Genomic DNA, 18,426 nt, shown 5'->3' on the forward strand with positions numbered 1-18,426 from the left:
ATGTAGTAACTACAGGAGCAATGTGTTATGAATGTAGGTAGTGACTACAGGAGCAGTGCGTTGTGAATGTAGGCAGTGACTTCAGGAGCAGTGCGTTGTGAATGTAGGTAGTAACTACAGGAGCAGTGTGATGTAGATGGAGGTAGTAAGCACAGAATCAGTGTATTGTGAATGTAGGTAGTAACTACAGGAGCAATGTGTTATGAATGTAGGTAGAGACTACAGGAGCAGTGTGTTATGAATGTAGGTAGAGACTACAGGAGCAGTGTGTTATGAATGTAGGTAGAGACTACAGGAGCAGAGCGTTGTGAATGTAGGCAGTGACTACAGAAGCAGTGCGTTGTGAATGTAGGCAGTGACTACAGGAGCAGTGCGTTGTGAATGTAGGCAGTGACTTCAGGAGCAGTGCATTGTGAATGTAGGCAGTGACTACAGGAGCAGTGCGTTGTGAATGTAGGCAGTGACTACAGGAGCAGTGCGTTGTGAATGTAGGCAGTGACTACAGGAGCAGTGCGTTGTGAATGTAGGCAGTGACTACAGGAGCAGTGCGTTGTGAATGTAGGTAGAGACTACAGGAGCAGTGCATTGTGAATGTAGGCAGTGACTACAGGAGCAGTGCGTTGTGAATGTAGGCAGTGACTACAAGAGCAGTGCGTTGTGAATGTAGGCAGTGACTACAGGAGCAGTGCATTGTGAATGTAGGCAGTGACAACAGGAGCAGTGCGTTGTGAATGTAGGTAGAGACTACAGGAGCAGTGTGATGACCCAATGTAAACAGAATGTAGGAGATTTAAACTATAGATGTCAGGTGTTATACTTTTGCCCTAATGTCTCATTCAATTTGAGATCCCAGCTTCCTATCTATACCACACACTGTAATACACTGAAGTGAAGGCACTGCAGAATGTGACATAACAGACAGCCATCACTGTGCAGTTTCATAAGACATAGGGAACAGTAAAGTGTTAGCCACAGGTTAATCATGGCCTGTGTGCGACATTAGACACATTAGACATGTGTAGGGGGGAGAGTGCAAGCTTCGGGTGTCACTGAGTAAGCATAAGTGTTTTCACTTACTTGGGTTTTGGCTTCTCCTCTTTATTTATAAATTGAAAAGGAAGAAAAGAGAAAAGAGAATTGTGAATTTAACAGAATTTTTTGTAACTTTTATAAAATTTGGAAATTTGATTGAGAGAGGTAAGTAGGGAAGGAAATGCATAACAGAAGTAGAAATTAAACTGGAGATAACACTATAGACCACACATATACATGAACCCCATATAATTCAGGCTGACTTTGAGAAGTACTGTATCTCAGTGCAACAGCTGTTTTTTTTTCTATTATAAATATGTGGTAGTTTTTACACTTGTGTTGTAAATATTTTCCTTTGATACAGTAGATATATATACGGGATGCATTCGGCATCCCGGCGGCCTGGATTGCCAACTCTTACATTATATTTTTGGGATGCCGAAGGTAAATAGCATGGTTGGGGCAAGGGTTAGGTACTAAGGGGGGAGGGTTAGGTTTAGGGTGCGGGGAGGGGGAAGTTAGGATTAGGCACTAGGGGGGAGGTTAGGATTAGGCACCAAAGAGGGAGGGTTAGGGTAGGGAGAGGGGAAGGGTTAGCATACAGACCAACAAGTGTCGGTATGTTAACCCTGTCGGGATCCTGGTGTCGGGATTCTGACCGCCGGGATCCCGACTGTCGGCATTTCATACCAAACCCATATATACAGTATATATCCGTGCTATAGGATATATACACAAGAATCTAGATCAAAAGAAATAATTTTGTTTCCAATTATTGATGTCTGGATTATTGTATCAATAATCGATTCCAGGAAATGCTCTCAGGAGCTCTCACTTCAGACAGACAATATCTTAAACCACCAGATCAGAGTGCAAAACGTTAGAGGGAAAAATCAACCCACAGACAATCAAATGATTCGTTAATACAGAAAAACAGGTCATTCCTTGATCTAGGGACAAAATGGAATGTGACAGAGGGAGATAAAGTGCAAATTGTAAAGGTGAGGAGAAAGTGGGGTAGACACAGACATTGTGGAGACAAGGAGAGATAAAGCATCGGTTGACATTCATGAATGTTCTAGGTAGTTTATCTGGTCAGTGAAGCTTTAGGTAGGAGATCTGGACAAAGAGACTGTACATGGATGAAGTTTATAGATAGGTGATAACTGTATCCCTGCTGCACCAGATCAGTGCACGTGCCAACTAATGTGCACCACACGTGTGTGTCCGGGTACTGAGCAGGGCATGGTCAGTGTGATAACAGTTATATCTTAACGCTGACCAACGTTGTACATGTTAAGCCAGATGTGTATTCGACACATCAGCCTGATGACATCATTTATAGAATAAATTGGGAAGTAAGATTTATACAAATACTTATTAGGGCAGAGGAGATGTAGGCTGCTGAGACTAAATAAGCACATTAACAGGGAAGTAGGTTCTATACACAATTTTGGGACAAGAGATAAAGTGCCTGATTGAGAGATGCACGCGATCCGCATGCAATGCAGATGTTCACCTAGCTGTGCGATTATTTGCTACTGCGCATGTGCAAAAAAATTCTGAAAACTCAGGCGGCACATGTGCTACCCTGAGTGTATACACAAAGGCGCTATTGCAATTGGCTCAGATGGTATCACAAACCAAGCGGCAGAGTGATGGGCGTTCTTGGGAGGTGGTCTGAAGTGAACAAAAAAAGCCTGTCTGATGGGTGTGTTATGGGGGTGTTGCGAGCATGTGATATGGGAGTGTCAGTGAAAGTGGCTGCGTAATCAGACGCACAGCCGCAGAGGCCATGTTCACATGGAGAAACTATACCTGCCATAGGATTGGTGCAAGTGACGATGGTGCATGTGTTAGTGTGCCGATGCTGGTGTGTGTGCAATATCCGTCCATCTTACTATGTGCAGAGACACTGAAAGTTGGCGTTTCAGTGCTTGCTCATTCAGGCACAGGCTAACGCGCCAGGGGATAGCAGAAAGTAGCATTTGTAGATTATCGCAGCCACGACTCCGGCAACAGACATAAGAGAGAACGCATCAGCGCCCACCTCTGTATCAGGCCCATAGACAGGTGAGCATCTAATTTCTAGATCAATGAGTTGGACAATGAAACTATATAAGCATATGGGCAGGGAAGTATGTTCTATAGACATTTCTGGGACAGAGGAGATATAGGCAGGTAAGTGGGTAAGTTCGATATGGATGTGTTGGACAATAAAGCGGTAGAAGCACTTAGGGGCATATTTATTAATTATTGGGTCTAGGACCCAATAATTATAATTTCTTATATTCAGAATTTATTTGGAAGTGAAAAATGGGGGACCCCAGCCGATATCAGCTGCGGTCCTCTGCATATATATGCGGGGGATACTTAATATTTGCAGGTACCCCTGAAAATGGGTATTTTCGGGGGATATTCTGCAAATATTAATTGATAAATAGGCCCCATAGACAGATAAGTAGGTTATATACACATTATGGGGAGAGATGAGATGTGTGCAGGTGAGAGGGTATGTTCTAGATACATGTATTGGACAATGAAGCTATATAAGCAAATAAATAAGGAAGTAAGTTCTATGCACATTATCGGGAAAGAAGAGATACAGGCAGAAGAGAGAGAAAGTACTGGAGAGACGAGGGAAAGTATTTTGTAAATATATGATAATGACAAAGAAAATACAGGCAGATAAGAGAGGAATGAAGTTCTCAGTTGAATTGAGGAATAGTTTAGATATAAGTTAGTTAGATGAACATGGGCAGATAATGCTAGGAGTAAACTGATGAACAGTGGAAAGAACAGTAAGTTCTATATAGAATTACACAGACTCAGACTCAAGTTACTTCTAGTAAGATGAGATGGACGGTAGTACTGCTGGTAAGATTATAAATCACTTCTATATAGAAGAGATGGACAGTAGTACTGCTGATAAGATGATAAGTACCTTCTAGTAAAATGAGATGGACAGTAGTACTGCTGATAAGATTATAAGTAACTTCTAGTGAGATGAGAAGGACAGTAGTATTGCTGATAAGATTATAAGTAACTTCTAGTGAGATGAGATGGACAGTAGTACTGCTGATAAGATTATAAGTAACTTCTAGTGAGATGAGATGGACAGTAGTACTGCTGACAATATTATAAGTAACTTCTAGTAAGATGAGATGGACAGTAGTACTGCTGACAAGATTATAAGTAACTTCTAGTAAGATGAGATGGACAGTAGTACTGCTAAGATTATAAGTAACTTCTAGTGAGATGAAAAGGACAGTAGTATTGCTGATAAGATTATAAGTAACTTCTAGTGAGATGAGATGGACAGTAATACTGCTGATAAGATTATAAGTAACTTCTAGTAAGATGAGATGGACAATAGTACTGCTGACAAGATTATAAATAACTTCTAGTAAGATGAGATGGACAGTAGTACTGCTGATAAGATTATAAGTTCTTAAAATATTAGATTGACAGTAGTAATAGAGAGGAAAGGGCATGCTAAATCTTTAGATTAAGTGAACACAAGTTATATGAAGATAGTGCAATCAAGTTCTAAAAAGATGAGATTGACAATAGTAGTACTGTAGAGAGGTCATTGATAGAGAAAATGGACAGTGAAACTATAGACAGGTGAGAAGGAAGTAATTTATAGAAAAATGTGATGGACAGTGAAGCTATGAGCATATGATGATGTACGTAAATCGAAAAAAGAATAGGACAGACAGAATCTGCATATACAGAATCTGCACAATCTGGGGCTGATTACGAGTCGGGAGCAAAATAAAAAAACAAGTAACTTTGTATCTAAAACAAACCGTGTAGCAATGTAGGGGGTGCAAATATATATATATATATATATATATATATATATATATATATATTTTTTTTTTTTTTGGTATGCAGGGTAATTACTGGCTGCTTTTGCATATAACCCACAAATACTGGGCAGGTTTATTTTTACACAGCAATTTAGATTTGAGTTTGGACCCAAATCTAAATCTCTCTGTACATTTTAAATCTGCCCCACCTGCAGTGCAGCATGGTTTTACCAAGGAGCAAAGTTACTCTCTTTTTTTTTCTTTTTTGCTTTACCCCCAACTCATGCCCAGAAACTCCCAAGCCACATACTTTTGGGGTGAGACCACATCCCTTTTGGATGCTTTAACACAGAACTCTGTTGCAAATAAGGACTATTAGCAAGTTTGAGATACAGCGACAGTGCAGTTATTAATGGATGTTAGTTCTATATAAATTAGATGGACTTTGGGGCTTCACGTGAGGGGAAATCTATAGATTCCAGCATTTCACATGGAATCTGTGCATTAACACATGTAATCCGAGAGTTTACCGCATGCTGAATAATTGAATAGCTCTACACAGTATCAAACCCGTAGCTTTTCCCTAAGTGGTAAACCCTGCGCCTAATTAGATGTACCCATCAAGCTATAGGCAAATAGTGTCAGTTCTAATTAGAATAGTTATAACAATGAGGTAGTAAAGATGACAGTTGAAGTAAGTTCTAGATCAGTGGTGGGCAATAAAAGTTGTCAAGAGAAGCTACAGACAGATGAAAGGGAAAGTAGGTTCTGAATAGATAGATAGTACTCTAATTAGTTCAGAAGGACAGGAAAAGAGGGATTGTAGGTAGTTGGAAAAGTAAACCTCTAGGGAAATGGAAATGTTAAGCTATGGATTAATAAGAAAAAGAAGTTGTAGGCATAAAGAAAAGTAAAAAGGTGAAGATGTATGTAGATGGAGAGTGATGCATTCTATAGATGGGAAAGTGGAGTTGTAGGCACATAGAAAAGTGATGTTGCAAGTAGCTGGGAAAGGGAAGCTGTAGGCAGACAGAAAAGTGAAGCTGCAGGTAGATGTGAAAGGGAAGCTGTAGGCAGAGAGAACAGTGATGCTGCAGGTAGATGGGAAAGGGAAGCTGTAGGCAGACAGAACAGTGATGCTGCAGGTATATGGGAAAGCGAAGGAGTAGACAGATGGAAAAGAGATGCTGCAGCTAGATGGGAAAGTGAAGCTCTAGGCAGACAGAAACGTGATGCTGCAGGTAGATGGGAAAGTGAATCTCTAGGCAGACTGAAAAGTGATGCTGCAGGTAGATGGGAAAGAGAAGCTGTAGGCAGACAGAAAAGTGATGTTGTGGGTAGATGGGAAAGTAAAACTCTAGGCAGACATGAAAGTGATGTTGTATGTAGCTGGGAAAGGGAAGCAGTAGGCAGACAGAACAGTGATGCTGCAGGTAGATGGAAAAGGGAAGCTGCAGCCAGACAGAAAAGTGATGCTGCAGATAGATGGGAAAGGGAAGCTGTAGGCAGAAAGAACAGTGATGCTGCAGGTATATGGGAAAGGGAAGCCATAGGCAGACAGAACAGTGATGCTGCAGGTATATGGAAAAGCAAAGCTGTACAAAGATGGAAAAGTGATGCTGCAGCTAGATTGGAAAGTGAAGCTCTAGGCAGACAGAAAAGTGATGCTGTAGGTATATAGAAGAGTAAAGCTGAAGGCAGACAAAAAAGTGATGCCATAGGTAGATGGGAAAGTGAAGCTGTAGACAGACAGAAAAGTGATGCTGTAGGTAGATGGGAAAGTGAAGCTTTAGGCAGACAGTAAATGCTGTAGGTAGATGGGAAAGGGAAGCTCTAGGTAGACAGTAAAGTGATGCTGTAGGTAGATGGGAAAGGGAAGCTGTAGGCAGACAGAACAGTGATGCTGCAGGTATATGGGAAAGCGAAGCTGTAGACAGATGGAAAAGTGATGCTGCAGCTAGATGGGAAAGTGAAGCTCTAGGCAGACAGAAAAGTGATGCTGTAGGTATATAGAAAAGTAAAGCTGTAGGCAGACAAAAAAGTGATGCTTTAGGTAGATGGCAAAGTGAAACTCTAGGCAGACAGAAAAGTGATGCTGCAGGAAGATGGGAAAGTGAAGCTCTAGGCAGACTGAAAAGTGATGCTGCTGGTAGATGGGAAAGAGAAGCTGTAGGCAGACAGAAAAGTGATGTTGTAGGTAGATGGGAGAGTAAAACTCTAGGCAGACATGAAAGTGATGTAGTATGTAGCTGGGAAAGGGAAGCTGTAGGCAGACAGAACAGTGATGCTGAAGGTAGATGGAAAAGGGAAGCTGCAGGCAGACAGAAAAGTGATGCTGCAGATAGATGGGAAAGGGAAGCTGTAGGCAGACAGAAAAGTGATGCTGCAGATAGATGGGAAAGGGAAGCTGTAGGCAGACAGAACAGTGATGCTGCAGGTATATGGGAAAGCGAAGCTGTTCACAGATGGAAAAGTGATGCTGCAGCTAGATGGGAAAGTGAAGCTCTAGGCAGACAGAAAAGTGATGCTGTAGGTATATAGAAAAGTAAAGCTGTAGGCAGACAAAAAAGTGATGCCGTAGGTAGATGGCAAAGTGAAGCTGTAGACAGACAGAAAAGTGATGCTGTAGGTAGATGGGAAAGTGAAGCTTTAGGCAGACAGTAAATGCTGTATGTAGATGGGAAAGGGAAGCTGTAGGCAGACATAAAAGAGATGCAGTAGGTAGATGGGAAAGGGAAGCTCTAGGCAGACAGTAAAGTGATGCTGTAGGTAGATGGGAAAGGGAAGCTCTAGGCAGACAGAAAAGTGATGATGCAGGTAGATGGTAAAGGGAAGCTCTAGGCAGACAGAAAAGTGATGCTGTTGGTAGAAGGGAAAGGGAAGCTGTAGGCAGACAGAAAAGTGAAGCTGCAGGTAGATGGGAAAGGGAAGCTCTAGGCAGACAGAACAGTGATGCTGCAGGTAGAAGGGAAACTGAAGCTGTATGCAGACAGAATAGTGATGCTGTTGGTATATGGGAAAGTGAAGCTGTAGACTTATGGGAAAGTGATGCTGCAGGTAGATTGGAAAGTGAAGATGTAGGCAGACAGAAAACGGATGCTTTAGGTAGATGGCAAAGTGAAGCTTTGACAGTAAAGTGATGCTGAAGGTAGACAGTAAAGTGATGCTGTAGGTATATGGGAAAGTGAAGCTGTAGGCAGACAGGAAAGTGATGCTGTAGGTCGATAGGAAAGTGAAGCTGTAGGCAGACAGAAAAGTGATGCTTTAGGTAGATGGCAAAGTGAAGCTCTAGGCAGACAGAAAAGTGATGCTGCAGGTAGATGGGAAAGTGAAGCTCTAGGCAGACTGAAAAGTGATGCTGCGGATAGATGGGAAAGAGAAACTGTAGGCAGACAAAAAAGTGATGTTGTAGGTAGATGGGAAAGTAAAACTCTAGGCAGACATGAAAGTGATGTTGTATGTAGCTGGGAAAGGGAAGCTGTAGGCAGACAGAACAGTGATGCTGCAGGTAGATGGAAAAGGGAAGCTGCAGGCAGATAGAAAAGTGATGCTGCAGATAGATGGGAAAGGGAAGCTGTAGGCAGACAGAACAGTGATGCTGCAGGTATATGGGAAAGGGAAGCTGTATGCAGACAGAACAGTGATGCTGCAGGTATATGGGAAAGTGAAACTGTTCACAGATGGAAAAGTGATGCTGCAGCTAGATGGGAAAGTGAAGCTCTAGGCAGACAGAAAAGTGATGCTGTAGGTATATAGAAAAGTAAAGCTGTAGGCAGACAAAAAAGTGATGCCGTAGGTAGATGGGAAAGTGAAGCTGTAGACAGACAGAAAAGTGATGCTGTAGGCAGATGGGAAAGTGAAGCTTTAGGCAGACAGTAAATGCTGTAGGTAGATGGGAAAGGGAAGCGCTAGGTAGACAGTAAAGTGATGCTGTAGGTAGATGGGAAAGGGAAGCTGTAGGCAGACAGAACAGTGATGCTGCAGGTATATAGGAAAGCAAAGCTGTAGACAGATGGAAAAGTGATGCTGCTGCTAGATGGGAAAGTGAAGCTGTAGACAGACAGAAAAGTGATACTGTAGGTAGATGGGAAAGTGAAGCATTACCCAGACAGTAAATGCTGTATGTAGATGGGAAAGGGAAGCTGTAGGCAGACATAAAAGTGATGCTGAAGGTAGATGGGAAAGTGAAGCTTTAGGCAGACAGTAAAGTGATGCTGTAGGTAGATGGGAAAGGGAAGCTCTAGACAGACAGTAAAGTGATGCTGTAGGTAGATGGGAAAGGGAAGATCTAGGCAGACAGAAAAGTGATGATGCAGGTAGATGGGAAAGGGAAGCTCTAGGCAGACAGAACAGTGATGCTGCAGGTAGATGGGAAAGTGAAGCTGTAGGCAGACAGAATAGTGATGCTGTTTGTATATGGGAAAGTGAAGCTATAGATAGATGGGAAAGTGATGCTGCAGGTAGATGGGAAAGTGAAGCTGTAGGCCTACAGAACAGTGATGCTGTTGGTATATGGGAAAGTGAAGCTGTAGACAGATGTGAAAGTGATGCTGCAGGTAGATGGGAAAGTGAATCTGTAGGCAGACAGAACGGTGATGCTGTTGGTATATGGGAAAGTGAAGCTGTAGACAGATGGGAAAGTGATGCTGCAGGTAGATGGGAAAGTGAAGATGTAGGCAGACAGAAAACTGATGCTTTAGGTAGAAGCAAAGTGAAGCTTTAGGTAGACAGTAAAGTGATGCTGTAGGTAGATGGGAAAGTGAAGCTGTAGGCAGACAGGAAAGTGATGCTGTAGGTAGATAGGAAAGTGAAGCTGTAGGCAGACAGAAAAGTGATGCTTTAGGTAGATGGCAAAGTGAAGCTCTAGGCAGACAGAAAAGTGATGCTGCAGGTAGATGTGAAATGGAAGCTATAGACAGACAGAACAGTGATACTGCAGGTAGATGGGAAAGGGAAGCTGTAGGCAGACAGAACAGTGATGCTGCAGGTATATGTGAAAGCGAAGCTCTGGGCAGACAGAAAAGTGATACTGCAGGTAGATGGGAAAGTGAAGCTCTAGGCAGACTGAAAAGTGATGCTGCAGGTAGATGGGAAAGGGAAGCTGTAGGCAGACAGAAAAGTGATGCTGTAGGTAGATGGGAAAGTGAAGCTGTAGGCAGACAGAACAGTGATGCTGCAGGTAGATGGGAAAAGGAAGCTGTAGGCAGACAGAACAGTGATGCTGCAGGTATATGGGAAAGCGAAGCTGTAGACAGATGGAAAAGTGATGCTGCAGCTAGATGGGAGAGTGAAGCTCTAGGCAGACAGAAAAGTGATGCTGTAGGTATATAGGAAAGTAAAGCTGTAGGTAGACAAAAAAGTGATGCCGTAGGTAGATGAGAAAGTTAAGCTGTAGACAGACAGAAAAGTGATGCTGTAGGTTGATGGGAAAGGGATGCTCTAGGTAGACAGTAAAGTGATGCTGTAGGTACAGTAGATGGGAAAGGGAAGCTGTAGGCAGACAGAAGAGTGATGCTGTAGGTAGATGGGAAAGTGAAGCTTTACGCAGATGGTAAAGTGATGCTGTAGGTAGATGGGAAAGGGAAGCTCTAAGCAGACAGAACAGAGATGCTGCAGGTAGATGGGAAAGTGAAACTGTAGGCAGACAGAACAGTGATGCTGTTGGTATATGGGAAAGTGAAGCTGTAGACAGATGGGAAAGTGATGCTGCAGGTAGATGGGAAAGTGATGCTGCAGATAGATGGGAAAGTGAAGCTGTAGGCAGACAGAACAGTGATGCTGTTGGTATATGGGAAAGTGAAGCTGTAGACAGATGGGAAAGTGATGCTGCAGGTAGATGGGAAAATGAAGATGTAGGCAGACAGAAAACTGATGCTTTATGTAGATGGCAAAGTGAAGCTCTAGGCAGACAGAAAAGTGATGCTGTAGGTAGATGGGAAAGGGAAGCTGTAGACAGACAGAAAAGTGAAGCTGCAGGTAGATGTGAAAGCGAAGCTGTAGGGAGACAGAACAGTGATACTGCAGGTAGATAGGAAAGGGAAGCTGCAGGCAGGCAGAACAGTGATGCTGCAGGTATATGGTAAAGTGAATCAGTAGACAGATGGAAAAGTGATGCTGCAGCTAGATGGGAAAGTGAAGCTCTGGGCAGACAGAAAAGTCATGCTGCAGGTAGATGGGCAAGTGAATCTCTAGGCAGACAGAAAAATGATGCTGCAGGTATATGGGAAAGTGAAGCTCTAGGCAGACTGAAAAGTGCTGCTGCAGGTAGATGGTAAAGGGAAGCTGTAGGCAGACAGAAAAGTGATGCTGTAGGTAGATGGGAAAGTGAAGCTTTAGGCAGACAGTAAAGTGAAGTTGTATATTGCTGTGAAAGGGAAGCTGTAGGCAGACAGAACAGTGATGCTGCAGTTAAATGGGAAAGGGAAGCTATAGGCAGACAGAAAAGTGATGCTGCAGGAAGATGGGAAAAGGAAGCTGTAGACAGACAGACAGAACACTGATGCTGCAGGTATATGGGAAAGCGAAGCCGTAGACAGATGGAAAAGTGATGCTGCAGCTAGATGGGAAAGTGAAGCTCTAGGCAGACAGAAAAGTGATGCTGTAGGTATATAGGAAAGTAAAGCTGTAGGCAGACAAAAAAGTGATGCCGTAGGAAGATGGGAAAGTGAAGCTGTAGACAGAGAGAAAAGTGATGCTGTAGGTAGATGGGAAAGTGAAGCTTTAGGCAGACAGTAAAGTGATGCTGTAGGTAGATGGGAAAGGGACGCTCTAGGTAGACAGTAAAGTGATGCTGTAGGTACAGTGGATGGGAAAGGGAAGCTGTAGGCAGACAGAAGAGTGATTCTGTAGGTAGATGGGAAAGTGAAGCTTTACGCAGACAGTAAAGTGATGCTGTAGATAGATGGGAAAGGGAAGCTCTAGGCAGACAGAAAAGTGATGCTGCAGGTAGATGGGAAAGGGAAGCTCTAGGCAGATAGAAGAGTGATGCTGTAGGTAGATGGGAAAGTGAAGCTGTTTGCAGACAGAACAGTGTTGCTGTTGGTATATGGGAAAGTGAAACTGTAGACAGATGGGAAAGTGATGCTGCAGGTAGATTGGAAAGTAAAGCTGTAGGCAGACAGAAATCTGATGTTTTAGGAAGATTGCAAAGTGAAACTCTAGGCAGACAGAAAAATGATGCTGCAGGTAGATGGGAAGGTGAAGCTCTAGGCAGACTGAAAAGTGATGCTGCAAGTAGATGGGAAAGGGAAGCTGTAGGCAGACAGAAAAGTGATGTTGTATGTAGCTGGGAAAGGGAAGCTGTAGGCAGACAGAAAAGTGATGCTGCAGGTAGACAGGAAAGGGAAGCTGTAGGCAGACAGAACAGTGATGCTGCAGGTAGATGGGAAAGGGAAGCTGTAGGCAGACAGAACAGTGATGCTGCAGGTATATGGGAAAGCGAAGCTGTAGACAGATGGAAAAGTGATGCTGCAGCTAGATGGGAAAGTGAAGCTCTAGTCAGACAGAAAAGTGATGCTGTAGGTATGTAGGAAGGTAAAGCTGTAGGCAAGGAAAAAAGTGATGCCATAGGTAGATGGGAAAGTGAAGCTATAGACAGATGGGAAAGTGAAGCTTTAGGCAGACAGTAAAGTGATGCTGTAGGTAGATGGGAAAGGGAAGCTCTAGGTAGACAGTAAAGTGATGCTGTAGGTACAGTAGATGGGAAAGGGAAGCTGTAGGCAGACAGAAAAGTGATGCTGTAGGTAGATGGGAAAGTGAAGCTTTAGGCAGACAGTAAAGTGATGCTGTAGGTAGATGGGAAAGGGAAGCTCTAGGCAGACAGAAAAGTGATGCGGTAGGTAGATGGGAAAGGGAAGTTCTAGGCAGACAGAAAAGTGAAGCTGCAGGTAGATGGGAAAGGGAAGCTGTAGGCAGACAGAAAAGTGATGCTGTAGGTAGATGGGAAAGGAAAGCTCTTGGCAGACAGAAGAGTGATGCTGTAGGTAGATGGGAAAGTGAAGCTGTAGGCAGACAGGAAAGTGATGCTGTAGGTAGATGGGAAAGTGAAGCTGTAGGCAGACTTAAAACTGATGCTTTAAGTAGATGGGAAAGTGAAACTCTAGGCAGAAGGAAAGTGATGCTTTAGGTAGATGAGAAAATGAAGCTGTAGGCAGACAGGAGAGTGATGCTTCAGGTAGATGTGAAAGTGATGCTGTAGGCAGACAGAAAAGTGATGCTGCAGGTAGATGAGAAAGTGAAGCTGTAGGCAGGCAGAAAAGTGATGCTGCAGGTAGATAGGAAAGTGAAGCTCTAGGCAGACAGAATAGTGATGCTGCAGGTAAATGGGAAAGGGAAGCTCTAGGCAGACAGAAAAGTTATGCTGTGGACAGATGGGAATATGAAGCTGTAGGCAGACAGTAAATTGATGCTGTAGGTAGATGGAAAAGTGAAGCTGTAGGCAGACAGTAAAGTGATGCTATAGTTAGATGGTAATGTGAAGCTGTAGGCAGACAGTAAAGTGATGCTGTAGGTAGATGGAAAAGTGAAGCTGTAGGCAGACAGTAAAGTGATGCTATAGTTAGATGGTAATGTGAAGCTGTAGGCAGACAGTAAAGTGATGCTGTAGGTAGATGGGAAAGGAAAGCTGTAGGCAGACAGTAAAGTGATGCTGTAGGTATATGGGAAAGCTGTAGGCAGACAGTAAAGTGATTCTGCAGGCAGATGGGAAAGGGAAGCTGTAGGCAGACAGTAAAGTGATGCTGTAGGTACAGTAGATGGGAAAGGGAAGCTGTAGGCAGACAGGAAAGTGATGCTGTAGGTATATGGGAAAGTGAAGCTTTAGGCAGACAGGAAAATGATGCTGTAGGTAGATGGGAAAGTGAAGCTGTAGGCAGACAGAAAAGTGATACTGTAGGTACAGTAGATGGGAAAGGGAAGCTGTAGGCAGACAGAAAAGTGATGTCGGTAGATGGGAAAGTGAAGCTGTAGGCAGACAGAAAAGTGATGCTGTAGGTAGATGGGAAAGGGAAGCTGTAGGCAGACAGGAAAGTGATGCTGCAGGTAGATGAGAAAGTGAAGCTGTAGGCACGCAGAAAAGTGATGCTGCAGATAGATGGGAAAGTGAGGCTGTTGGCAGGCAGAAAAGTGATACTGCAGGTAGATGAGAAAGTGAAGCTGTACGCAGGCAGAAAAGTGATGCTGCAGGGAGATGGGAAAATGAAGCTGTAGGCAGACAGAAAAGTGATTCTGCAGGTAGATGGGAAAGGGAAGCTGTAGGCAGAGAGAAAGGTGATGCTGCAGGTAGATGAGAAAGTGAAACTCTAGGCAAACAGAAAAGTGATGCTGCAGTTAGATGGGAAAGTGAAGCTCTAGGCAGGCAGAAAAGTGATACTGCAGGTAGGTGGGAGGGGAAGCTCTAGGCAGGCAGAAAAGTGATGCTGCAGGTATATGGGAAACTGAAGCTGTAAGCAGGGAGAAAAGTGATGCTGCAGATAGATGGGAAAGTGAAGCTGTAGGCAGATAGAAAAGTGATGCTGCAGGTAGATGGGAAAGTTAAGCTGTAGGCAGGCAGAAAAGTGATGCTGCAGGTAGATGGGAAAATTAAGCTCTAGGTAGACAGAAAAGTGATGCTGCAGGTAGATGGGAAAGGGAAGCTGTAGGCAGACAGGAACGTTATGCTTCAGGTAGATGGGAAAGGGAAGCTGTAGGCAGGTTGTAAAAGTGATGCTGCAAGTAGACAGAAAAGTGAAGCTGCAGGTAGATGGGAAAGGGAAGCTCTGGGCAGACAGAAAAGTGATGATGCAGGTAGATGGGAAAGGGAAGCTCTAGGCAGACAGAAAAGTGATGATGCAGGTAGATGGGAAAGGGAAGCTCTATGCAGACAGAAATGTGATGCTGCAAGTAGATGGGAAAGTGAAGCTGTAGGCAGACAGAAAAGTGAAGCTGCAGGTAGATGGGAAAGGGAAGCTCTAGGCAGACAGAAAAGTGATGATGCAGGTAGATGGGAAAGGGAAGCTCTAGGCAGACAGAAATGTTATGCTGTAGGTAGACAGTAAAATCATGCTGTGGATAGATGGGAAAGTGAAGCTGTAGGCAGACAGTAAATTGTTGCTGTAGGTAGATGGGAAAGTGAAGCTGTAGGCAGACAGTAAATTGATGCTGTAGGTAGATGGGAAAGGAAAGCTGTAGGCAGATAGTAAAGTGATGCTGCAGGCAGACAGGAAAGTGAAGCTCTAGGCAGACAGAAAGTGATACTGCTGGTATATGGGATAGTGAAGCTGCAGGCAGACAGAAAAGTGATGCTGCAGGTAGATAGGAAAGTGATGCTCTAGGCCATGTATGGGAAACCTTTTGTCCGCTGAGGGCCATTTTGATATATATATCATCATTCGTGGGCCCGGTATAGGCCATGCCCCCTCCATGTGATGTCACATGGGGTGGAGCCACAAATGCCGGTGAATATAGCAATGCCCGGAGCATCCTGGGGATGCTCCAAGGAGCTGTAAGGGCAGTGGTGTGACCATCTGAAGCTTCCTAAGGACGCCCAAGTGGCACTACTGCATAGATTCTGGCTGCAGGGTGCCATTCTAGGCACCCTTCTAGCCAGATGAGGCTAACAGAGAAAAGCTCAGAGGGCCACACCAAACGATTCTGGGGCCTTATATGGCCCCTGGGCCTGAGGTTCCCCATCCCTGCTCTAGGCAGACAGAAAAGTGATGCTGCAGGCAGATGGGAAAGTGAAGCTGTAGGCAGACAGAAAAGTGATGCTGTAGGTAGATGGGAAAGTGATGCTGTAGGCAGACAGGAACGTGATGCTGCAGGTAGATGGGAAAGGGAAGCTGTAGGCAGACAGAAAAGTGATGCTGTAGGTAGATGGGAAAGTGAAGCTCTAGGCAGACAGTAAAGTGATGCTGCAGGTAGATGGGAAAGTGAAGCTGTAGGCAGACAGAAAAGTGATGCTGCAGGCACATGGGAAAGTGAAGCTGTAGGCAGATAGAAAAGTGATGCTGTAGGTATATAGGAAAGTAAAGCTGTAGGCAGACAAAAAAGTGATGCCGTAGGTTGATGGGAAAGTGAAGTTGTAGGCAGATAGAAAATTAATTCTGTAGGTATATGGGAAAGGGAAGCTGTAGGCAGACAGAAAAGTGAAGCTGTGGGAAAATGAAAAGGTGAAGCTGTATCTTTGATAGGAATGTGAATCTGTAGGCAGGTTGATAGGTGCAAATATTAGCTTCAGGCAGGTGTAGGTAAATGGGAAAGTGAGGCTAAAGGCTTATGGAAATGTAGAACAATGGCAAAGTAAATCCATTAAGCTGTAGAGAGATGAAAAATTAAAATTAAATCTGTTGGCAAAAAGAAAAATTAAGCTATATGTGCATAGTAAAGAGAAGCTACAGGCAGATAGAAAATAAAGCTGTAGGTAAAAGAGAAACTGAAGCTATTGGTAGATTTATAGGAGGGAAAATTAATCTGCAAGAAGAAGCTAAAGTGAAACTAGGTAGATGGGAAAGTGATGCTTTAAGAATATGGCATAATGAAGCTGGCATAGTGAAACTTTAGGAAGATAGATGGAAAGTGAAGCTGTAGGCAAGTGGGTTGGTAAAGATATAGATTGATAGGAAATTAAAGTTGTGGAAAGGTAGAAAAGTGCAGTTAGAATCTGAAGCTATAGGTAGATAAGAAAGTGAATCTGTGAGTAGATGGTAAAATTAAACTGCAGTTAGATAGGAAGTTGTTAGTAGATTGAAAAGTAAAGCTGTAGGTAGATGGGAAAATGAAGCTGTAGGTAGATAGGATGTTGTAGGCAGAAGGAAAAGTAAAGCTGTAGGTAAATGAAAAAATTAATCTGTAGGTAGAAGGAAAAGTAAAGCTGTAGATGGGAAAATTAATGTGTAGGTAGATAGGAAGTTGTAGGCAGAGGGAAAAGTAAAGCTGTAGATAGGATGGGAAAATGAAGCTGGAGTTTGATCGGAAGTTTTAGGCAGAGGGAAAATTAAAACTGTAGGTAGATGGGAAGTTTTAGGCAGAGTAAAAGTAAATCTGTAGGTAGATGGGAAAATTAAACTGTAGGTAGATAGGAAATTGTAGGTAAAGGGAAAACTACAGCTGTTGGTAGATGGAAAAATTAAGCTGCAGTTATATAGGAAGTTGTTAGTAGATTGAAAAGTACAGCTGTAGGTAGATGGGAAAATCAAGCTGTAGGTAGACAGGGCGTTCTAGGCAGAGGGAAAATTAAAGCTGTAGGTAGATGGGAAGATGAAGCTGTAGGTAGATAGGAAGTTGTAGGTATAGGGAAAGTAAAGCTATATGTAGATGGGAAGATGAAGCTGTAGGTGGATATGAAGTTTTAGGCAGAGGGAAAGTAAAGCTGTAGGTAGATGAGAAAATTAAGTTGTAGGTAGATAGGAAGTTATAGGTAGAGGGAAAGTAAAGCTGTAGATAGATGGGAAGATGAAGCTGTAGGTAGGTAGGAAGTTGTAAGTAGAGGGAAAAGTAAAGCTGTAGGTATATGAGAAAATGAAGTTGTAGGTAGATAGGAAGTTATAGGTATAGGGAAAGTAAAGCTGTAGGTAGATGAGAAAATTAAGTTGTAGGTAGATAGGAAGTTATAGGTAGAGGGAAAGTAAAGCTGTAGATAGATGGGAAGATGAAGCTGTAGGTAGATAGGAAGTTGTAAGTAGAGGGAAAAGTAAAGCTGTAGGTATATGAGAAAATGAAGTTGTAGGTAGATAGGAAGTTATAGGTATAGGGAAAGTAAAGCTGTAGGTAGATGAGAAAATTAAGTTGTAGGTAGATAGGAAGTTGTAGGTAGAGGGAAAAGTAAAGCTGTAGGTAGATGAGAAAACGAAGCTGCAGGTAGATAGGAAGTTATAGGTAGAGGGAAAGTAAAGCTGTAGGTAGATGAGAAAATGAAGTTGTAGGTATATAGGAAGTTATAGGTAGAGGGAAAGTAAAGCTGTAGGTAGATGGGAAGATGAAGCTGTAGGTAGATTGGAAGTTTTAGGCAGAGGGAAAGTAAAGTTGTAGGTAGATGGAAAAATGAAGCTGTAGATAGATAGGAAGTTGTAGGTAGAGGGAGAAGTAAAGCTGCAGGTAGATGGGAGAGTGAAGCTGGAGTTTGATCGGAAATTGCAGGTAGTGGGCAAAGGAAAGCTCTAGGTAGATGGGAAGATGAAGCTGAAGTTTGATCAGAAGTTGTAGGTAGAGGGAAAGTAAAGCTGTAGGCAGATGGCAAGATGAAGCTGTAGGTAGATAGGAACTTTTAGGCAGAGGGAAAGTAAAGCTGTAGGTAGATGGAAAAATGAAGCTGTAGGTAGATAGGAAGTTGTAGAAAATGAGAAAGTGAAGCTATAGAAGGAAAAATGGATCTGAAGGCATAAGGTAAAGTGTACATGCAGGTAAATTAGGAAATGAAACTGTAGGAAGATGGAAAGTGATGCTTTAGGCATATGAGAAAGATAAGCTTTAGGCAGGCAGAAGAGTGTTGCTGGACGTAGATGGGAAAGTGAAGCTGTGGTAAAATATGAAGGTGAATCTATAGCTTGATAGGACAGTGAAGCTGTCGGCAGATAGAAAAGGGCAAACAAAAGCTTTAGACAGA

The 18,426-nt window shown here is 43.2% G+C and overlaps 1 protein-coding gene across 4 annotated transcripts in view; it reads right to left on the reverse strand.

The window, feature by feature from the left end:
- TNNT3 (troponin T3, fast skeletal type) overlaps positions 1-18,426 on the reverse strand; it is a 49,901-nt gene that overhangs the window by 15,574 nt on the left and 15,901 nt on the right. For all 4 annotated transcript variants that reach the window (XM_088458131.1, XM_088458132.1, XM_088458130.1 and 1 more), the window contains one exon: positions 1,078-1,096. In XM_088458131.1, coding sequence (XP_088314257.1) covers positions 1,078-1,096 — 19 coding nt within the window. The remainder of the gene's footprint in view (positions 1-1,077; positions 1,097-18,426) is intronic.

The sequence above is a fragment of the Taudactylus pleione genome, unplaced genomic scaffold (assembly GCF_031769625.1).
Source record: "Taudactylus pleione unplaced genomic scaffold, aTauple2 ptg000810l, whole genome shotgun sequence".
In the NCBI taxonomy this organism is placed as follows: domain Eukaryota; kingdom Metazoa; phylum Chordata; class Amphibia; order Anura; family Myobatrachidae; genus Taudactylus; species Taudactylus pleione.